Source organism: Oenanthe melanoleuca, chromosome 1 (genome assembly GCF_029582105.1).
Source record: "Oenanthe melanoleuca isolate GR-GAL-2019-014 chromosome 1, OMel1.0, whole genome shotgun sequence".
NCBI classification, from domain to species: Eukaryota; Metazoa; Chordata; class Aves; order Passeriformes; family Muscicapidae; genus Oenanthe; species Oenanthe melanoleuca.
The window spans coordinates 82,708,174-82,730,872 of NC_079333.1; the positions used below are offsets into that span (position 1 = coordinate 82,708,174).

The following is a 22,699-nucleotide window of genomic DNA, read 5'->3' on the forward strand; positions in this document are numbered from 1 at the left end:
TTCTAGACTCATTCCTGACCCTGCAGGCAAGTAGAGTCCCTTCTGGGTAAGTGAGGACACTTCCTATGAATCTTAACCACAGTAATCATATTAGCAGAAGGGCTGGAATTAAAGGTTGTCTCAGAAGCCTAAAAGCAAATTCCCTTGTCTTTGGGTGGCTAGCATCCCAAAATAAACAGGGAAACAAAATGGGCTACTTGTGGCATTGAGCTGCCCAGTGCTAGGGAGGAAGCAGCTGCTGAACATCCCAGTGAAGGGTTTAACTGCCACAAAGTCCTGAGCACACATCTCTTCAGTTCACCTGGGTGACTCACCTAACTCCCACTCTTGACTTCCTACTGTAAAGTGAATGTAAAATGTTTATCTGACCAGCTAAAGAAGATAGAATGAGCAGTTTGGTTGCACACAGGAATGCTGTAACATTGAATTTTCGTGTATGTTCTTGGTATCAGCATGGATTTTGGCCTGAACTGGAAAGAGAGGGAGAGAGGAATTTGAGGTATTTATGAAGCCTTTTGCCTCTGCACAGCTAGAGACTTCAAACAACTTCATCAGCATTGATACATATCAAGGAATTGCTTGATGGCAGCACACATCAGCTTGTTCTCTGGTCCCAACAGGGTTTAAAACATCAGTGGTCTCCTCTGCCTGAGGGACAGCAGAGAGAGAAGCAGTAATGGAAATGATGGGAAGGTGTCACTGAGCCCACAGCACGGGGGCATGTGGCATCAGGGAGCGGCACTGGGGGCCAGTGGGCAGGCTGTCCTTAACAGTGAGGATGGAGACCCTCCTGCAGGAGAGATCTGAAGGACACCAGAACCCTGGGTGCCACAAATCCAGAATGCTGATGCTGGAAGTCCCAGGCCAGGAGCCTCCAGGCTGACTCTAGGCAGCTCATGGAGCTGCAGCTGCCCCTGCAAAGCACCCAGTGAGGGAGAAAGGGTTGGCAGAGGAGAGCTTGGGGTGGACAGCAAGGTGGCCGTGGGGTGTGCAGCCAGCCCCAGCCCATGCATGGGTGTTCACTGTGCTGACATCCTTCCCTCACTTCCCACCTCCACCCAGAAGTGACCACCACTGACTGCCTCCTGATCCTCATCTCTCTGGGGCAAGGCTGTCCTGCCTCACATAATTCACTTATTAACTGTCATCCTCATGAGCACTGAGTGATGGATGCTGTCAATCTTAAGGGCCAGCTTGTTTGCTGCGGCAGTGAAGTGCGACCCCTTTTACCCACTGGACAGGTCCCATGCAGACTGGCTCATGAAAAGGGATTTATTTACTCCTCTGCAGCTACTGAGGAAGAAGGAAGGTGTCCCCATTTCTCAGAGAGCTTGGAGGGCAGACATCCAAAAGGACCAAGGGTGGTGTGTATCTTTAGTAACACAGAGGGAGTGAAGCAAGATGTGGCAAGCCCTGGTGGGATCAGGCACAGGCTGGATGCTGGGAAAGCCCACGGCCATCACACCCCAGGCACTGCTTCAAAGCCAAAAAATGTTCTGGCACCCCGAGGCACAGTCTCAGCTCTTAAGTACATATGCATTACAAGTTCTCCCTATCTCCTCTAAAAAATGTTGGCATTGATAAATACAATAGTTTGCTCTTTGGAATGGTCAGAAAATGGGTGAATCCTGTGTTTTTTCCTCTTATGCACCATGTATTTATAGCTAACAAAAGCTAGATGAAGTAGAGGGGTGAAGCTCCAACTCTCAGTAAGTCAGTTTTCTCCATTGGACAGGAGATGTGCATCGTAGAAGAGCCTCTGGAAGAATTCACATCAAGACACAGTCTGGAGTGGAAATTTTTATTCCTGGATCACAGGTTGGTGACAAGAAAAGCCCTGCTGGTTGTGTTTGGTGCTTTTCTACTACTATTTCACAAGTACAGTTTTCTCAAGCAGTGTTCCATTTCACATCTAAATCATGAACATGAGGGCTGCCACCAAGATTCCTATAAAAGCTGATGCTTACTATTTTAAATTTACTTTTGCTTTTATTTTTAATGGGCCTTTAAAACAAAAGAACTCTGTTTCTTCAGCTGAATTTGTGATTAGTTTGTTCTTCCTTCCTTTAAAATTATCAACAGACCAAAGCCTGTCACATGGCAAAATGATCTAATTATTATACAGCTGCAGAAATCCTTCTTTCCAAATCCAGTCGCTGATTGCGTGTGTGCAATTCCCACTGAGTTATGGAGGGAAAGTCTATGTGCTGGCCTGAGGCATCTGTGCTGGCAAAGGTACAAAGCAAGTGCCTCAGCATGCCACAGATGAGCTCTCCAGGCACCCAGAGGAAAGCAGCACAGATGATTTCCTCTCTTATCCCCGCAGTCCCAGCAGATGATGGTTTCCAAACACCTCCCCATGCATTTTCCCCTGTGTGAGGGCTGCAGGAGCCATCACAGACCCCTGACCAAGCAGCAGCCAGGGAACAGCTCCCTCACAGCAGGTTTCTGTGTAAGGGTCGCTGAGAAGCTGGACTTGTGCTGTCCACAATCACATTTTCCCTGAAGAAGGAGTATTGTCATAGTCTTGTCCTGGTGGGATGGTGCCTGGTGGTATTGCTGTGCCCAGCTGGGTGTCCCAGGCTCAAGGTGGGGGAAAGTCAGGATCCAGCCCCCTGAGGTGAACAACTGTACTTTCACTGATAAGTGAAAGGAGATCTGGGCTGTTTGCATCTCTGCATCAACATGCAGAAGTGCTTGTTCTGTGTTTTATGGAGTCCTGTTGTGCCCAACCGCAGAGCACCGCCGATTATCGGGTACTTGCCTTTTGAAGTGCTGGGTACTTCTGGCTACGACTATTACCACATAGATGACCTAGAGCTGCTAGCAAGGTGCCATGAACACTGTAAGTATCACATGGCCCAGGCTCCTGGGAAGTCACTGGGACACCTCGTAGTGAAATGTTGTTTGGAAGGGGAGGTTTGACTCTTGCCTCAGCCTGTATATCTTAGCAGAGCTGTAGCAGACTGCAGGCATTGCAGCTGATTGGCATCTGGGACAGACTTACCAAACTCTGAAAGATACAATTTCATCTTCTGTATCCTCAAAAGCAGTCAGTGAGACTCACTGAATGGATAAAATATGCCAGATTTGATCCCTGTTCTATTAGTAACGAGTATGCAGAAATTGTTCAAGCAGTTCTTGTGGATTATTTCCCCTAATGTTGTTCACTGTGTATTTGGGATTGGCTATGATTATTTAAATACTGTCGATTAGGATTTAATTGAAAAACTCTCTCACTAAGTAAAGAAAACAAGGCAATGCTTTTCAAATATTTGCTTACAGAACTGTCTGTAACATCTCAGCTTACCACCTCTTCCTGTCTTGAAAGTATCCTGTCAACATTAGTTTTTACATATTGACATTGAAATATAGAAAGGCTAAACACATGGATGTTTGGGAACCCCTTGAAGTCACCAGGGGGAAAAAGCAGAGATTAATTTGGTTGGTAAATCTTCAAAACCTTCAGTACATCCTGGTTTACTTTAGTTTGAATTCTTGTCAGTCTGGGAATTTTCTTTCAAATTATTTTTATCTTTGCACATGTTATCTCCTATGCTTACCTCATTCTAAAACCATCTGCACACAATACTCATCTTTTCAAGTATTTTTATCCTGTACTTTTCTGGTCTAGAACTTAAGATGATCAGTCTTAGAAAATAATCCCAGGTGTCTAATTAAGCAGTATGTGATCAGCACATAAAGCAGGGTGAGATCTATGTTTAAATTGTAGCAGACATTAATTCATTAGTGTCCAAACTTAAGGTTAATTGTACTGTGTAGGAATGTACCGTCCAAAGTGTCAGAAGAAGGTACCTACTAATCATTATGATTTTGTTCTGTCAGAAGGCTGAGAGGAGCACTTACTAAAAATTGGTGCTTATACTCCTGTCTACCTATGACAGATATTTTTGTCACTTTTTTTTTCACATTTCATGTCATTCTCACGTGGGAAATTGTGCTACAATGTGTGTGTTTTCTGCTGGCAGTGATGCAGTTTGGCAAGGGGAAGTCGTGCTGCTATCGGTTTCTGACCAAAGGACAGCAGTGGATCTGGCTCCAGACCCATTACTACATCACCTACCACCAGTGGAACTCCAAGCCAGAGTTCATTGTGTGCACACACATGGTGGTAAGGTATGGAAAATCCTATCAACCGGCCAGGACATAAGGGACAGAAAGAGAGGAGCATCCTCATATCTGCCAGCATGTTCTTTTTAGAATATAACATCATTTACATAACAAAAAAATTAAGCCTGAACTTTCCAAAGGAAATAGGTAATTATAGAAAAATTATCAGACTGAACCTTAGTTTATGTTAAGCCTAATTTTTTTGTTTTGTTTTGTTTTGTTTTGTTTTGTTTTGTTTTGTTTTGTTTTGTTTAGGGGTAGAGAACTATGGCATTTTTTCCATTTTGTGCAAAAATACAGAATAGATAGATCCCTTAAATATTCACTTCCTTTAATCATTACATTCTTTTTAAAGAGATGTATAGAAGCTTCCCAGTGAAGTCATAAAGTGGTTGTAGCATGTGAACTTGACCTTTTGATATAGTTCTTTAATATGCATCTTGACTTTAAGAAGATAGGAACAGAGCAAAACCTGAAAATTTCAAATGTTATTCCGTAGCATTTGACTTAAGTCACTTTTCAGCTATTCATTAAACCTGTAAAATTACAGTAATTTGTTCCTCTACTGTCTTACAGCACATTTTAAGAAATACAGCAGTTCCATGTTGATACATAGAATTGTGTTTTCCACTCAGTTATGCAGATGTTCGGGTGGAGAGGAGACAGGAGATGGGCTTGGAAGAAGTGTCCTCAGAGGTTGTGTCCTCAGCACTAAAGGTACAAAAGAGAAAAATGAGAAAAGCTTTTTTCATGAATTATGCAGTAATCACAACTTTTTCCTATGTTAATGCCACTGAATACTCCAGTATTGTCTTTTTCCAATGTTGTGGATTTTCTCAACCTCATTGCCCAATTAGGTGAGTTTATGAAAGGATAAACCTGGAGATCAGTAACAGCTACAAATGAAGTGGAACATGGTCAGGTCCAGTGTGAGATAGCTTGACTTTTCCTTGGCAAGGTGCTACAGTGTAAAGATTCATTAGCCCTCTTGGCCACATCTCAGTGATCTCTTGAGGGAAGACAGCAAAGCTTGTCCTAAGTCCACGGCCGAGTGTCTCACAGAGGTTGCAGTTGCTCTCACATCCAACTGAACACAAAAGAAAGATTCAAAAAAGCATCTGAAGGCACAAAGTGACTATGGCAGCAGCTTGCTATTTTTTTTCTAACTCAGTGATAGTTGTGTATAAAATGCATTAGTTCAATGCTGTTTGGAAGGGGCACTGATGCCTTTGTCCATGTCTTCTGCTGGCCTACCTGAGATTAGTTCTGCTCAAATCATTTTAGGTCTGCCAAAGAATTGGTATGCAACCATTACTAAATTTCAAAATGCTTTACCTCTAACAGATGCAATAGCTATTCTCCTTTTCTGGTTTGTTTTAGGACAGTGGTGCCAGCTTGGATCCTGAACAGCACTTTAATGCACTTGATATTGGTGCCTCAATCCTCAGCGCTAGTCGGACACCCTCAGTATCATCCAGGAGCTCTCCAAAATCTTCCCACACACCCAAGTCAGACCCAGCATGTGAGTGGCATTCCTGAGTTATGGAATTGTTTTTAATTTTGCCAAGTTAACGAACGTGTGCTTATATACCACAGCTGCTGACTTAACAGTAAATTATGAGGTATTGATGATAGTCACTGACAAAGAAATTGAAAAGCTGAAATGGTAATGTACAGGAGGGAAGGTTCTAGCACAACCACCTAAATGCTGGAAGATGAGCTGTGGGATTAGACATGAAATGTGCTGTTTCAATCTGTTACAAAAATGAGGATTCTGTCTTTAGATTTGAGGGCACCAGTGTGAGCAATATGAGACTTCTCTAGACTTACTTGAGTAGTAACAGCCTGCAGGTGACCCAAGATTTAGGATGCTCCAGTGTTGACTCTTTCAGCATCCTTGTCTGGAAAAAAAGCCAATGAGCTAACCTAAATTTACAGTTATTTGGATCTATAAAGGGAGTTCCAGCTTGTTTAGAACAGTTCATGGGTCCTTTTGCACTGTTCATTGGAGCATAGAATCAAATAATCTGTCTCATATACTTTTATCTTTGCCCAGACCCTCCTTATCAGTTTAATTTTATTGCCACTGGAGTCAACAAGAACAGCCATGACTTCCACTGGAATTTAGCCAGGCCATTACAATTTCTACCCACTTCAAACAGGGTTGGTTTCCAGCATGTAAGATCTCACCAGTACTTCTCTTGCAGCTACACCAACAAAGCTGATTGCAGAGTCTAACACTCCCTTGCCAAGAACACCGAGCACACAGCAAGATTTATCCGTGCATAGACTCAGCCAACCTACTGCTCTTCAGGTAACTTCACAAGGAATCATGGAAATAGGCAGAGGATGTAACAGCATGTGCCACATATGCAGCTTAGCAATTAAAAACAACTTACACAGAAGCCACGGCATTAGAAGAAACCTCAAATTTAAAGGAGCCAAACTTATAAATAAAGTTTTGGTTTGTTTGTTTTTAACCTAGGTTTCTTTGCCTTCTCAGCTTCCATGTGAGCTTCTCCCACAGCAGTTGCTGCCTCAAGCAACTCTGCAAAATCAGCCTGCACCTCTGGCACAGGTTAGTTGGGGATTTGGAAGTGGAATAGGTCACTTGCTTATCTCCTGATATTTTCTCATTTTGGGGCTTTTAGGTTACCTCTGTAGTAACTAAAATCTCCAAATCCAAACTCTCAAACATTAAAATATTGTGGGAAAGTAATCTGAATTGTACACTTGTATGTTTTAACATATAACTGCATGCAGGTGTTCAGAAGCCCAGATGCATGTAGGTTCAGTTGTGCACACATCTATTTTATAGGAGGACAAAAAACAGATGGAAAAAGACTTTTCAGCTTTGCTTTTACAGAACCATGTCCCATCAAGATCAAATTCACAATGAGAATTAAAACCAAAAGCTAACAGACACCCCAGTCCTGCTAAAAACACCTGGTTGGCTGTGCTGATGTAGAACTAACTAGCAGTAAAGGACATGCAAATTCAACAACACTGATTTTGTCAGTGTGCCAGTAATGGTGAGGATGCCACTGAAGACAAACTTCACATTCCTCCAATTATTAACTCATATCTCAAAAGTGGATGATGGTCCAAAGAGTTACCTCAGGGTTACATTTGCAGTGGATTTTGAAGAAGCAAATTTGAGTACTATATTCCCAGCACATTGTTTTTCTCCTGTGGTCCTGCTGTGATAATACACCAAATCATCCTCTGATTTTAGGAATGACAGAGTATTTCTGGACCTAGACTGCTTCTACCATTGATATCGTATACTCACTGACAACATCCCAGAATTTATTTTTGTAGCACATACAACATACAAAGTCCTGAAGATCCTGGCTTTAAAAGATAAATTCTCATTTATCTTCCATGTTTAATATTCTTTTCATGACTCCACACTAGCACACAGTGAATAAACAGCATATCAATTATCTGCTCTGAGCATTCATTTTCTTTTACAGATACTTCTCTCCGTTATTCATTAATGCATTTTCAAACATCAATTAGTTTATGTATTATAAGCCTCCGTGTGTTTTGTGTGACTTTTTTCTACTTCCCTTTCTTCTCCATCAAAGCTCTTTGTGAAAAGAAGCTTTCCAGTTGTTTACCAAGAGCCCTTCTGCCTTGTTCCTTCCCAGTAAAAGGCTCTTACTGGCACACCAGCCCCTTTTTTTTTTTTTTTTTTTTCCTGACAAATTAGAGTGCCACCCAGTCACTGGTTAAGCCTCTTTGAGCCACCTAAATCTTGATGAAAGAAGGAGGGCTGACTCGAGTCTGTCTACACAGGCAGCCCTCTGGCAGCAGTCACAGCCGTGCTCCTGGCAAAGCTCAAGGTGAGGCTTGATGTGGAATAGGGGAATAACACCAGGACATTGCAGCTCAGGCTGCTGATGTTCACACTCCATAGCAAAACGCCTGCAGAGAGTACCAAATCTCCACACACTTGGGTGATTTTCATAAACTGTTAGGAACATTACCATACTATTCTGTATGTCCCACTTTAAAATAATTAACAAGTCAGCCTACAGCAAGATAATTAGTTATTTAAAAGACAAAGGTGCCTGCAGCACTAGGTGAGTGAGGGATGAAACCAGGTACATGTGCATCCCATCAGGAACACTTTCTTGGCTTCCTAGCTGACCATTTCCCAGCAGTTTAGTGGCAGAACACAAGCCCATTGCTTGTAGAAATAGTGTGGCCAGGTGCCCTGCTGCCAGCTCGCAAGGAGGAGCTGCACAGGTTTCTCCCTGCTGTCTTTCTGCCACTTGTCCTTAGCTGAAGGTGACTGATGGCAGGAGCTGGAGGGTCTTGGGTGTCCCTGTGGCTAACATTTGGCTACAGGGTGGTAGCAGCAGGGAAAACGTTTTAAGTGGCCACAACTGTGTATGCAGCAAGCAGCTAGCTGCTGCCTCAGGCACCATCTGCTTGAACTTTGAGTAGTTTTATTTCCAGCAAAGGCTGTGATGGTTTTGTCTCCACTAAAATGTGATTTTAGTTTCTGCCTTGCTTGTGTGAGTGAACAGACAGCACAGTGTCACCCTAGATGTCACCTGAATGTAAATGGTTTACTTTAAACCAAGTGCTCCCAATTAGAATATTTGTTTGTTTGTCTTCCTCATTGTCATAAATTAAAATCCCCTACAACACAGCGGATGTTGATGACTGAATAATAATTAACACTAATAATCTGTTTGGGATTGAGCAGGTGTTATTCAGATGACAGAAAGAAAGAACAAGTTGTTCTGTGAGCTGCAAAACTAATAAAATCCAGCTTCCCAGGGGCTGTGCCTTGCAGGGCTGGTGCATGGAGCCAGCCTTTCCCACAGGAGGAAGGGATGAGTGGATCCTTCTCTCCTTTGCTCAGCTAAAGATTTTGTGAAGTTACAACAATCTGGTATTTTTGACACTTTCACAACTCTGTTGAGTATCTCCAGAAACATGGCTCATCTCTTGGGCCAGAAGGATTGAAAGAGAGTTGGAAGGTAGGCAGAAAAGAAAGTTTTAAAGGCAACTGAGCTAAAAAACAAACAGGGTCTCTATTCTTTCCCCAGCTACCTACTGTCATGACACTTGTAGCAGCAGAATGTCTTGAGACATCCATTTTTCTGTTCATCACATTTGAAATGAGGAACCATCCTGACAGACACAGGAGTCATAGGTCCCCTCTCCTGGCTGCAGCCCCCCAGCACCTAGAGAGAGGAAGCAGCCCTGGCACCCTGGGGTAACACTCAGTAGAGAAAAACACCTCTCCTTGGGCATGGTCTAGCTGATGTCTTTCAGATGCCCATGGTGGAGAAGAGGAATCACAGCATGGAAGTGCCAGTCCCTCTCCCTGGGCTGTAGAGCCTCCCTGGACCATCACCAGCACAGTGCATTGAGCCCCTCCCTACCAGAACATCCGCTGACATGATCCCAAATGCATCACTTGGCTTTACTTTTCTTTCTTTAAGAAACCAGACTAAAATTACTGCTGTGGGTTTTGCTTGTTTGTTTTGGGGTTTTTTTTGCCTGCATTAACAAACCTTGATTAAACTGGTGCAACTATGGAAATCTCACAGGTTTAGTCTCCCATGTTTGACGGTATCTAGGAAGATGACACTTCTCTGTGTATTTCGTGCACTTTTCAAAGGATTCTGTGGACATTGTAAATACCTAAGTGAGATGAAGAGCAACTTCATCTGATGCCAATGGCAGAGTAAAGCTGGGCAGTGTTTTCTGTGGAATGTTTTGAGTTAAGCTCTTTTAATTTATTATACAATTAGAGATTTCTCCCTTAATTAGTAGAACGGTTAATGATCTTGAGATAAATACTCTCTGGTGCAGGTCAATTGCTGTTAGTGTCTCATTGTACAAAAACAATAGCAGCTCTGTAAGCACAGGGGTCATGGTTAGAGTTATCAGCAATTTGGGGGTTAGAGTGGGAAAAGGGAAAGAGCAAAAGAGAAAGTTCCTTGTCTTCATCCATAATAGCTTTCACTCCAGTATACCAGCTAATTGTTGACGTTAAGTATATTAACACAAAAAGCATGTGAAAAAGAAAACAACAAGACAATATAAAATGAATATGCTAAATATAAAAAAACAAAAAAAAAAGGAATAATAATTTTAAATCAACAGCAATATATTCTTGTGTAACTTTACAAAGAAAATTCAAATTTAAAACTAAAGCCTGGTAATGGATTTTGTTTCATTTTGAGGTATAAAGTGATTGTGAAATTACCTGCTTTAAAATTTCTCACATTGATCAATTGAAGAAAATTAGGTTCTTTTCTCAAAGAGTCTTCAAGGAATTTGCATGTTAATCAAAAGTCTGCCATCACCAAGCTGGGCAGTTAAAATGAAACTCTTTTCTAAAACTGTTTTCAATTCCTTTTCTAACAAGGATCCTTTTAAAAACTTAAAAGCAGTCCTACTTAAAGAGTTCATATAGAGATAATTAGATTACAAGACTTGTTTTTTTTTAAAGATCCTTCTGTACAGAGCCAGGTTAAAGCAGGAATTAGCCACATCTCGTCTATGACCTGTTGCTCATGGCATCATTCCACTCCTAAAATCAGGATACCTGGGACTCTTCAGAATCAAAAGGCTGGGCTACAGCAATCAGCACTAGATTCCCCTTTGAATCACATGTTCTTATTCCCAAACATCTGAGGTGTCTTCTCGTCCATTCCTCAGGTTAATTCTTTACACATGAAGAAAGCAAGAAAGAGACCCTGCTCTGGCTTCTCTCTAACACCAATTCAGAGTACCAGAACTTCCCTTTGGGAGGTCTGACACCATTTTCCTGCTCTGGGAGAGGAGCGAGTTGCAGATGATGGCACTGCTGTTTGCAGGCACAAGCACCATGAGCCACAGCATGGCCGAAGGTTGGTCACCTCCTTGGGCAGGCACACAAGCTGTGAGTGCTCACAGGTGCCTCTGGCTGCAGAGTGGGCTCTGAGGGCTTCTGTCACCAGCAGCTGCAGGTGCCACCTTAGCAGCCCTCCTAGCCCCTAAGCAGGGCTGGCTGTGAGACAGACTTCCACCTGGCCACCACTCTGTGCAGTGATCTCCCAGGCTTGTGGGAAAGCCATCCTCTGCCTGATAAATGGAAATAAACCCTCTGAAGTTCTCTCTCTTTCTCTGCCAAAGGCCATTTACTTGGAGATGTCAGCTTTGCTAGAGGGAATGTACTTTCACGTACTTAACTGGTTTAAGGTGAACTAGTTAGCTGATACAAATCTACTCTGTCACATTTAGCTTTCTCTAAGTAGACAAAAATTTCATCTAAGGAAGTGTACAGTGCTGCTAGCACCAGAGCACTCCTTAATTCCTGTCTTTTTATCTTTTTTTTTTCCTACTAAAAAGCCAGAAACAATGTAAGCCAGTGTGCATCATGGAGCAGGAAGGTTCCAGCAACAAGCATCAGCTCACCCACTAGCACAGAGCCACTGGAACAACTATAGGAGCAGGGCAGCATTTTCAAGTCACAGCAATTTTTTAATTATTTTTTGCCTGTACACTCACAGTCCTGCATGTTTTCAAAAAGATCTTGGATGCCTTGATTACATAAAAACTTAAAACGATTTTGAAGGGTTTTATTCTTTTTTTTCAAAGACTGTTTTTTACTTTTGGAATATGAGCTTATGGAAAGCAATTATTCCAAAGCCTATTAAAGTAATAATTAACTTTGGTGAACTTTGAATCATACCTGAACACCAAATACTGGGGATTTATTGCTGTTAGTCCTCTCCACAATTCTTGAATATTTTCAGTTTGTGCCAGTATTGGAGGTTGCACCTGCTTCTTGACCTTGATTAATGATCTCCATTTTTTATTGTTATTTAGAACAGCCTTTCTTCCACTGAGTTGAGCTATTAATTTTACATCACATACAAAAATAACTTAATGAGTATTTCTTGTTGCTTAAGTACTACTCAGCTGTAGAAATCTAGAAAATGTTTATTGTGGTCTATTGTGTGATGCCTTAGTAAGTCATCAGCAGAAAAAAGCATTGCAGAACTGCTATTTCTGTGCAGAAAAAGGAAAGCACATCTGGATTATACTGTTATGCCACACTAAGGCACAAACTACACACTAATGAAAATAATGCATTAATTTGCCATCCAATTAGGATGTTCTTGATATTTTAAAGGAGCATACTCTCAAAAACAGTCCTTACAACATGGTCAATTATAAGCAGATCATTCTAGCTGAGGCAATTTAATATATGTGCATAACCTGAAAATAGACAAGATCTGTCTTTGCCTACATGTTAGTATATTACAATGACATTTTTATTTTTTAGCTGTGCTTTACAATCAAGCAACTGCTAACTCCTTACAGAACAATGTTATACTGAGGCCTGTTTGTATTATAATGACTGATTCTCCCCCACCTCTTTTTTTATTTCCCACCCTCCAGTTCTCAGCGCAGTTCAGCATGTTCCAGACCATCAAGGACCAGCTAGAGCAGCGGACACGGATCCTGCAGGCCAACATCCGGTGGCAGCAGGAGGAGCTCCAGAAGATACAGGAGCAGCTCTGCCTGGTCCAAGACTCCAGTGTACAGGTGCGTTACTGTTGGAAGGGGCAGAGTCAAGCATCCTCTCTCCACGTGATGGTTTTTGACAGGCTTGGCAACTTAAAATTGCCCCAGAGTCCAGGGTATCTGGACAAGTGTAAACTAGCTCATCTGAATAAGGATGTTACCCTCTAAAAGCTTCTTGAGTAACCTATGTCAAGAAAGATTTAAGAGCTCTCTGGAAAAAGAGAAGGAAGGAATACCTCAGTCTTAGGAGGAGGAGAATAATTTGGGTCATTTACAATAGCATTTTATTACTTTATCTATCAAGTCTTCAGACTGAGCAGCTGTAGTAGAAAGAATGTTAAAGTTCAGACTTCCTTGTCACATTAAAACCCCCAAAATTCTCCTGATGTTCGTTTGTTCACACCTGAGAGGTATCTGAATGTGTTCTTCACCAGACAGGCTTAAGCCTTTAGGGTGAAGCTGACTGAGCCTGCTCTGCTTCTGCCTTTGACACCTCCTACACAGAGGTAGGATTCTCTAGTACAGTATGTGCTTTTTACCCCTTATGCCTACCAAACCTCAGAAATAATGGAAACTGCAGTTTAGTAGATCACAGGTTCTCTTTAACAACAAATGGACAAATCATCCAGTTTTATGGAAATTTTCTGAATGTGGGGTGATTATTGCTATATTCCTCATAATTTAACTATAAATGCCAGGTTAAATCATCCTTGCTAGTAATGTGGCACTGGGGAATTTGTTAACAAGATGACTTTAGAAAACAAGCTCTGTTAAGGAAACAAATATCTCAAAGAGTATTTTACGAACAGGATGAAAACATGGGACCTACTAAAGTCAGTGGGAATTTTGCAACTTCCACACAGAAATAGACTCTCACCCATCATCAGCATCTGTGAAATGCAGTTTCACACATTAACAATTTGGGATTGGATGTTTAGGTAATTAAAGGACCAGTGACACCAAATTAGAAATTCTGCCACCTAAGTTGCTGCATGTGCACTGCTGTAAGACAGCATAGCAACTGTGAGTTTCAAACCCAGGACTCCCTGTTCCTGGTGCCATGCAATCACATAGGGAGACCAGGTTTAGCTTCAGTGTGTTTCTTCTATTGGTTCTCTGCTGACTTTGATTAATGGGAAGAGAAAGTCTCTCTGTAATTAACAGGTGTTCAGTTCAGAATCATGTTATATGTCTGAAAGCTATTATTGTTATTATGAGTATCAAGAGACATGATATTCTCACTTCCTCTCTTTTTTACTGGGTGACAACCATTACTCTATCCTGGTGATGTCTTCAATAATCATACATGCTCTCTTTTTTTCATCATTCAGGCAAAAATAGAATTTCAGAGCACATTCCTATATGCAGGGAACAGATTTTATTTTTAGAAAGCTGTCTCCTATATACATTAGGGTGCATTTAACAGCACAAAGACCATGGGACAGATTCTCATATACACTCAGAGGGAGCTCAGGCAGAGGCCCAGAGGGTAAATGGTGGGTTTGTTCTTTACTTACTGTCCACCCCTTACCAGTTTGTGGCTCTGAGTTACACCATTTGGGTGATGCCCTCTCCCAAGAAGACTGCACCAGGTTGGAGCAAGTATTTTCAGACCATTACACGTTCTCTGGTATCAGGACCTACCATTTCCCAGCTTACTGCAGATGCAGAACTGAGAGACAGGGAGAATGGGAAGAGCTTGGAAGTGCAGGGGGATGCATATTTGCCTGAAATGGCAATGCTGGATGGGGATCATCCAGCAATGCTAGATGGAGAATACATCCTCTCTATTTAGTGTGCTTTTTGGTCTCCTCAGAGCAATCAGACAAGGTGATGAGATTCAAGTGGTCACACTGACTCCTGGCCAGGACCTTTTTCTTCTCCCACTTCCTCTAGGTAAAAAACAAAAAACACACAAAGAATTACTGTGCCATTGCAGGGATAGATGGAGATGAGGAATTAATTTTGTCTTACTTGGCTAAGGGCAATTTGAAAGAAAGCCTCACACTTTTGCATGCAGCTCTTTTGTGACTCACAAGCAGCAAGGAGTAAACTGTTAAATCAGAAATCCAACCACATGCTTTGCCGCACAGATTTCATCATTCAGGGAGCTGAATGTCTGCAGACATTGATCTGTGTCTACTATCAAAGCTAAAATGCATAACAAACAGGCTACTATCAAGCACATTTCTGGTGTCTTTCATACACTGCTTAACAGAGCTGTAAGCGTGGGGGAGTGATGTAGGTTGTCTGAAAAGGAGGATGTGTTCCCTGCTTTTCCCTTATTAGCTGATTTATTAGGATATCATCCCTGCTGGTTCAGTCGCTTCCACACAGAAGTGTACAGGTAGCTCCATGGAGAATTAAGCTCAATTTCCATTTCCTTCAGAGATCTTCAAAACTCAGTACGGCAGTCCACCAAGAAATTCTTTCCCAGCCAGACAGATGTTGAGCACAGTAGTCTGCATTAGAAACTGTTTGCAGGAGCCTTGTGCAGAGAAAGATGAAATTATCAGGAGGATTGCAGGCCCTGAATAAAAGTGTTCAAAACCCCATTAAATCTCTGTTGCTGCTTTTCCTGACAATGAAGGACAAGAGCAGAAAGAGTAGCCTCAGAAGTCTGAAGGATGCTGTGTCTGCTGCAGTTTGAACAGTCTAGCTAATGATTCACAGATGCAGAGGAAGGCAGAAAGGCTGAGCCTGCCTAGCTTGCAAGAACTACAATCAGGACCATCCACAGCCACCCATCATTTGCAAAGCAGGCTCTCTTCGAAGTCAATGAATCTCAGCTTCCCAGTGCTGTGCTTCTCATCTTACATATTTTACGTAAAGAAAGAGTCTTGATGCCTGTAATGATGAGCCCAAAAGCTGTAATCCCCTGATTATCCAAAGGACAGGTAGAGTCAAAGGGATGTTTTCCTCAGAATGCCTTGTCAGTGTGATTCAGCCATTAGCTGTAGGCCCCATCTATCTTGGAATGAGGGGGCAGCAGTGTCAGAGAGTCCCTCCTCTCCCTCGCTGCTTTGCTGTGTATGTTAACAATCTGGCCAATTAAAAAATGTTTGTAAGATGCTTCACTGACCTCGCAGTCCACAAAATCACCAACGAGACATGTCATTAGCAGCAATACAGTTAGGAGGCTGCTAATTTATCTACTTAGGGAAAAAATTTGGTTTTTATGAAAAGGTTTCTCTTGTTATTTAAAGCTGCTGTATTTTAGTGTATTGGGAAAATTCAGACAGGACTATCACAAAAGAGGCATGTTATGAAAAACCACCATTAAGTTTTGTACAGATTAAGCTTTTAGGTTTAACTAGCAGGTGGAAGTTCCACTAGTCAATCCTCTGTCAGGTTAACTCTTGCTTTGATAAGGCATCTTGAGTCTTCAGTTCTGCAGGGCCACTACTGCTTCCCACTCTGAGCTTGTTTTTTCCAGGTCATTTATGTCCAGAGGGTAACAATGCTGCTTTGCCATTATAATGGCAACAGAGGGTTCTCAGGTATGAAACACTCAGAGCCCTCTCAGGGTATGAACATATGAACAAATGAAATTGGTCTACTGAGATAAACTTGGTTCTAAATTTATGGTGTGTTAGCTGCCAACCATTAACTGTGCATATTCCTACCCAGTGGCACACTCCAGTAATTGCAAAGTAGGTTGTCTGCTTTCTTTGGAGGATAAACTCCTTGGCCTTCATCTGGAGGTGATATAAGCACACAGGGAGGTCCCTGCTACGTAGTCTGCTGCATGTTCACACGCTGCCTGACGTTCGCCTTGATAGACGTTGAATTTGCATTGGGTGAACTGAGTGTTTCTCCAGTGCTGTGCACCACATACAAGGAGGACACTAAGCTAATCCTGCTAAAGGTCTTGATTTGCAGTGATCTGTCAAGCACCAGTGGGCTCACGCTCCCTCCCCATCACTTTTTTGAAATGCACCACTTGCTTTGCCTGTTCTGAATTTTGTACCAAATTTTATACAAGTGGCAACCCGTTTCACTGCTACGGCTAATCAAGTGAGTTCATGTACTAAACATGTCCAAAGCTTAGCTTCTATGTACAGAAAATAAACAAGGAAATGAATTTTCATTATATTTGTCTTTGATTTATTCATAATAAGACCTATTTACTTGGCAGAAGTTCCGAGACCATCTGTCTTTCTGATATGTAATGGCTCCAAACTCAGTGAGCAGTGTTTTTAAAAGAAACCACTGAGAGCTAGTCTCAGACCTGCTTCAAGCAGCAGCCCAACCTTGTCACTTGACCCATTTATTCCTATCAGACATCTCTGAGATGTGGTTAGCCTACAGCACCTGAAACAAGCTGTTGCTTTTCCTTAATTGCCCCCCTCTCCCAGCTGATTAATGTAAGCTTTGTCTGTACCTTTTTTCCTGGGTAAAATCATGGCACAGAGAAAATAATTAAAAATTTATCATATTTAAATAAGCTGTATTTTTAAAGCTAGATAACTAAGTACAAACATGATGGATCAAGCTATACTTCTGCAAAGAAAAGGAATACATTATGCTGGGCCTTTGGAGAAAGGTATGGGCTTTTTCCAGGAAAACTTAGAGGGGACATGGTAGTTTAGGGAATTGTTAATACAGCAATAAGCTGCACAAAGGTGTACTAATTACTGGGTGTACCTCGGATGTACTGCTAGGCATGTACATGAGACTGATGGATGAATAATGAAGAGAATAATTTGATTCTGATTTCATTGAAAACTTAAGTAGCTCCACTTAAATTAATGGAGTTTCACACATGTAGCAGTGGTGTGGAATCAGAATCAGATCCAAAAATTACGTCAGTTGTGTGGGATGTGTATCTCCATACAGTCCTTGGTGGCAGAAAGGCTAGGTCTGAAATACTGCAAAGAGAGCTTGTAGCATTAATAATGCATGGTTTTAAAAGATTACTTTCTCCTCTTTACAGCTGTAATAAAAGAAATAGCCCCTAGAAAAGCAAAAATTCCAAGTCCTATAACTTTTAAAGAAGAAAGCCTCATCTTGAAATGCTAAAGTAGAGAGGACATCATTTACAGAAACACTAAGAGAGGAGCTGCTAGCTCTTCTGCACAAGCCAAATTCATGACACAGCTAGGAAGAATGCCAGGTGACAGTTACCTGATGGGAAATCAGATAAATGACAGCGACTGTCTGTTTACACATCCTGTCAATGATAAGGACACGGCCATTCAGCTCGGAGAGCTCTGGCCTGACTGTGGCCTCATTAAAAACATTCAACAACTCAGCTGGGTGTAAAGTGTTGAATTTCCAGAGACAAATTCAAAGACAGCTCTGTCTGAAAGGCAGGTGGATTTTGTTGAAAGGAGAAACAAAAGGACTGAAAAGACATGGAGTTACTCTCTTCCCTTTGGTCAGGATGCCCCAGACACAGTGAATGTACTGGGAGCTGTTCTTAAGAGGGCTGTGCCTGCCCCATGGAGAGAGGACTTGCACCTTCAAGACACATTTCACAAGTAAGGGGTGCACTTGAAGAACAAGAATCCAAGAAACTAGAGACAGTAGAGCTATTAATGTAGGAATGATAGGTGATTTCCAACTAACAGTAAATGTATTATGAATCCAGAAATGTGATAACTTTATTTTAGAATATATCTTTGGATTTACTTCTATCACATTCATTATTCAAGACATCTGGGCTATGTAAATAAATCCTCCTCTCTTCTTTTCCAGATGATCTTACAGCAGCCAACAGTGTCCCTGAGCTTTAGCAATACTCAGCAGCTGGACCCACAACAGCTACAGCAGAGGTCAGGGGCCATTACTCAGCAGCAGCTTGTCTCCAGTCCTCAACTTCAAGGGCAAATCACATCTTCACAAACAACGAACCAGCAGTCACTGAGAGAACCAAGTGTGATATCGAGCCAGGTAATCATTTTTTTTAATAGAGAAGCATTTAGATAGAAAGGAGACACTGAGCTGTTATTAAGCAAGCAAGTAAAATCATGTCAGTCCTGTAACTGTGCCTTTGCCTTCCCTTTCTTCTTATTCTGTATAAAGACAACCTATAAAAAGGGTTTCCCTACAGCATTTGCCTTACCTTAAAGCCTTTTTTTAAGACCTCAGCCAGGAAGGTTACTTGAGCAGCTGTTTCAGCTTGAAAATGGAGGAGGGGGGCACACCAAATGTGTAGGTGACTTACTGTTCTTCAGGTGGTCCTGAAAGAAACCTGACTGATCACACTGGGAACTTGAAATAGTGAGTCCTCTCAGAATACTTGCTCCCCGAGCCCAGTCAGACACCACCAATGCAACAAAGCCTGTCTGCTCTGGTGGCACACACAATACATAGAGATTCATTTGAGACCCTCAGGCTGTGAACGTCAACAGGTTCCTGCACAGCAGAAATAAAGTTCAGCCTGAGCAGTAACTGTAATCTGTGAAAGCTATTTGGTTTGGCACTGTATTTATTTTTTGTTCATACTGCTGGTTTCTCAGCATTTCCAGTGTTTGCTCTTCCACTCACCTGTTGTACCTCCCTTCACAGAAAACTGAGCTCCTGTTTCTGCTTCCCGATTGTGTGGCAAGCATATTTGCATGATTGTCTTCAGAGTCCCCAGCTGTAGCTTTCCACCTCCTACATACCTGTGTTATAATGACTCTATTGAAGTAGAGAGTGTATCTGTGTAACAAATACAAGGCAAGGGGCAGAAACTGATGCACAGGAAGTGCCACCAGAATGTAAGGAAGAACTTGTCACTGTGCGAGCACTGGAACAGATTGCTCAGAGAGGTGTGGAGTCTCACTCACTGGAGATTCTCAAGAACCGTCTGGACACAATCCTGTCCATGTGCTCTGGGATGACCCTGCTTGAGCAGGGAGGCTGAACCAGATGTCCCACTGTGGTCCCTTCCAACCTGACCTGTCCTGCGATTCTGTGAAGCAGGAAAAAAAAAAAAAACAAACCAAAAACCAAACCAAAACAACAACAAAGAGATACAACATTTTCTTTCTTTGATCTGCTCCTGTTACCGGTCTTGGCGGCACCTCCTCACGCTTAACTTCGCTCCTGCCTTAATGGGGGGGTCTTTTGGGCAGTGCCGGGTTTGCCGGCTGGCAGGAACGGCTCCGGGGCAGCCGCGGGCATGACGGTCGTTTCCCGTGTGGTGGCAGCAGCCGGGCGGCGGCACCGGCAGGCACTGGTGCCGCAGTCGGGCTGTCTCCCCGCTCTCCTCTTCTCTTGCAGGGCCCGAAGGCGGCGCGGAGCGCGGAGCTGGCGCCGGGCGGTGGCCGCGGCCCGCCCCGCCCCACGCCCGCGCCGTTCCCCTCAGGCGGCGGCGCCGCGGCGCCCCCTGGCGGCCTGTCCCGCGGCGGCACCCCCGCGCCCGCCGGCTGCAGCCACGACCAGCAGCTCAGGTACGGCCGGGCCGCGCTCGGGAGCGCTGCGCTCCGGGACTGCTCCGTGCTCGGGGGGACTCATCCCAAAGTGTAGCTGTCGGAGCCCGCAGCGTTATGAAAACTGAGGCCTTGCTGCTGGCTTTGAAGAGCACAAGGTGAATTTAACCGAGGTTGTAAAACAGTATTGAAGCATCGATACTTAGCAGATGATAATGATAACAAATGTGATTTATGAGGTGTATGTCAGGCACGCAGATCAGCCCAGGGCCTGCCCCGCCAGAGCTGCTCACCCTCAGCCTGCGCCGTGCCTGGGAAAATGCTGCTTCACTTTGCACAGTGTGGGGTTTGTATGGTCCTTCTCTTCCAGCAATGTCACTTTTTTGTTTTTTTTTTGTTTCTTCGTGCCAGATTGTTGCTCAGCCAGCCTATTCAGCCCATGATGCCTGGGTCCTGCAATGCAAGACACCCTTCAGACCTCAGCATGGCGGGATCCCAGGCCAAGTACGTGCCTTGTCAAAGATAAAACATCACTATTGCTTTGGAGGGGAAATACCCTTTTTTTGTAAGATTATGAAGTAGTTATAAATATGGGGAATGTGTTACTGTGCTGAGCCTGCCTTCCAGCTTCAGGGTCAGCCTTACCCTGCCTGGTCATATCAGGAAGAATGACAGAGAGAAACAAAGTGCCAGTTTTAACAAGCCATGGCTGGGGGAATTTTTGTCCATCACAGGCTGGCTGCTTCAGCACTAGAACTTCTGACCCACCAAGGTAAATCAGCAAAAAAATCAGCACTGGCTCAGTTAAATGACTGGTGCCAAGAAAGCCTCACCTCAGTCGTTTTGTCTCCTCAAAACTAAGATGAAGGAAGCAGAACATGCTGGTCAAAATACACCTTTTTTTTAAGCTGTTTTTTGTCACTGTACTTAATTGTGAATAATAAATAATAAGCACCATTTCTTTTAAAATAATTCTTTTTACAAAATGGTATTGTTCTAATGTTATCTCAGGAATGTAGGTTATTCAGTACTTTTTCTTTTAAACATCATTATTGTTGTTTAATATTATCTTGAGTTAATTTGTCAAATGCTAATCTTGTAGCTCTGCTTTTAAGGCTACTAATAAAAGAAGCCTTATTTGCAAAGATGCATCTCCCAATTCATGTAGACTTCCTGGCTCGTGGGACCCTTTTATAGGAGCTCACATCCTCATACAAGTACCCAGACTGTAGCATTTCTGACTAAACCCTAATGTTGAACAGCTGTTGAGTGAACACAAGCCACACTATGATCTCACCACCCTTTACAGGATAAACAGAATTAGGCTGGGTTGGCAATAGTTCCATTGTGGTTTTGCCCACAGCCTTCCACAAAACAACACATACTTAAGTTTTGCTTTGCAAAAGCAGAATGGCAAGAGGAGATGAGTATTTTGGTTCTGTCCCATCCCTCATTCCAGAGGGTTTCTAGAGGCTTCGTCTGTTCCTAGAGTGGGGCTCATGGTGATGGGAACTGCTGATCATACTTGGCAATATGTGCACGAGCAGCTTCAGAAGTAATCAACCCTAGCCATGTTTCTGCAGGAGATCACCACCCTCCAGGCAGTCACAGGGGAGCCAGGCAGGACAGGAGGTGCATTTGCCTCTCTCTTGCTGTAGTTCAGGGCTCAGCATATTAAAAAAAAAAAAATCAAAGGCCATTTGGTTTAATGAGCCTGGGATGTGAATGCTGTGGCTGAAGACAAGATGTGCATAAACCAGAATATTTAATGAATCTAAAATGTGATCTGGATTTTGAGGTGAGATGTATTCTTCCCTCCAAGTGCAGTTCAAGCACAGAGTAAGGGAAAGCAGTGCTGCCAATAGTGCTGTTGTTCATATTAGTAGGTCCCATGCACTGGAATAATTTATTGGGAATTATCTGGGGGGTTTCAGCTGCAGAAGAGACCCATGGGGAGACCTTACAGCAGCCTTCCAGTATCTAAAAGGGGCTACAAGAGAGAAGGGGAGGGACATTTTACAAGGCATATAGGGATAGGACAAAAGGTAGTGAATTTAAACTGGAAGAGGACAGGTTTAGATTAGATATTAGGAGGAAATTCTTTACTGTGAGGGTCATGAGGCACTGAAACAGGTTGCCCAGAGAAGTGGTTGATGCCCCATCCCTGAAAGCCGGGTGGGTGGGGCTCTGAGCAACCTGGTCTAGTGGAAGATGTCTCTGTCTATGGGAAGTAGGTTGGAACTAGACAGTCTTTGAGGTCCTCTCCAACCCACAGCATCTTGTGATTCTATGATTTAGGAAGATTAGGGATTGCCATCCCTATTCTAAAAGACCTTGGTTTCCAACACTTTGTTCTTGATTGTTTTGCTGCTTCTTCCACAGGTATTCTCAAACCCAACAAATGTTTCAAAGTTTGGAAGTGCAGACTTCCAGCAGCAGCTCTCCGATCGTACTGATGGGACAAGCAGTGTTAAACCAAGGGTTCACCACTAGCCCTCCTTCCCAGCCATCCTCTTTGCCACCTATGCAACTCCAGCACCAACAGCATCAGCAACAACGCTACCTGCAGGTAGGACAAAGATGTATAAAGTGTGCACACAGAGTAACAAGGTGAGTGGGCTGTGCAAATGGGGCTCCAGGTTTCTGCTGGAGCCTGATGCTGG

At 43.0% G+C, this 22,699-nt stretch overlaps 1 protein-coding gene and 1 long non-coding RNA gene across 3 annotated transcripts in view; one reads left to right on the plus strand and one right to left on the minus strand.

Annotated features, from left to right (window-relative positions):
* NPAS2 (neuronal PAS domain protein 2) overlaps positions 1 to 22,699 on the plus strand; it is a 105,609-nt gene that overhangs the window by 80,369 nt on the left and 2,541 nt on the right. Inside the window, exons 9-20 of one of the 2 annotated variants that reach the window (XM_056499131.1) lie at positions 1,736 to 1,818; positions 2,739 to 2,845; positions 3,990 to 4,137; positions 4,767 to 4,848; positions 5,512 to 5,653; positions 6,339 to 6,445; positions 6,617 to 6,709; positions 12,550 to 12,696; positions 18,376 to 18,570; positions 19,888 to 20,057; positions 20,448 to 20,540; positions 22,419 to 22,605. In XM_056499131.1, coding sequence (XP_056355106.1) covers positions 1,736 to 1,818; positions 2,739 to 2,845; positions 3,990 to 4,137; positions 4,767 to 4,848; positions 5,512 to 5,653; positions 6,339 to 6,445; positions 6,617 to 6,709; positions 12,550 to 12,696; positions 18,376 to 18,570; positions 19,888 to 20,057; positions 20,448 to 20,540; positions 22,419 to 22,605 — 1,554 coding nt within the window. The remainder of the gene's footprint in view (positions 1 to 1,735; positions 1,819 to 2,738; positions 2,846 to 3,989; positions 4,138 to 4,766; positions 4,849 to 5,511; positions 5,654 to 6,338; positions 6,446 to 6,616; positions 6,710 to 12,549; positions 12,697 to 18,375; positions 18,571 to 19,887; positions 20,058 to 20,447; positions 20,541 to 22,418; positions 22,606 to 22,699) is intronic. The other variant, XM_056499139.1, reaches the window with a different exon arrangement.
* On the minus strand, positions 18,253 to 19,879 carry LOC130256969 (uncharacterized). The gene is made up of 2 exons (XR_008841207.1): positions 19,168 to 19,879; positions 18,253 to 18,860 (listed from the first exon to the last, which is right to left on the minus strand). It is a non-coding gene; the product is annotated as an uncharacterized LOC130256969 (long non-coding RNA).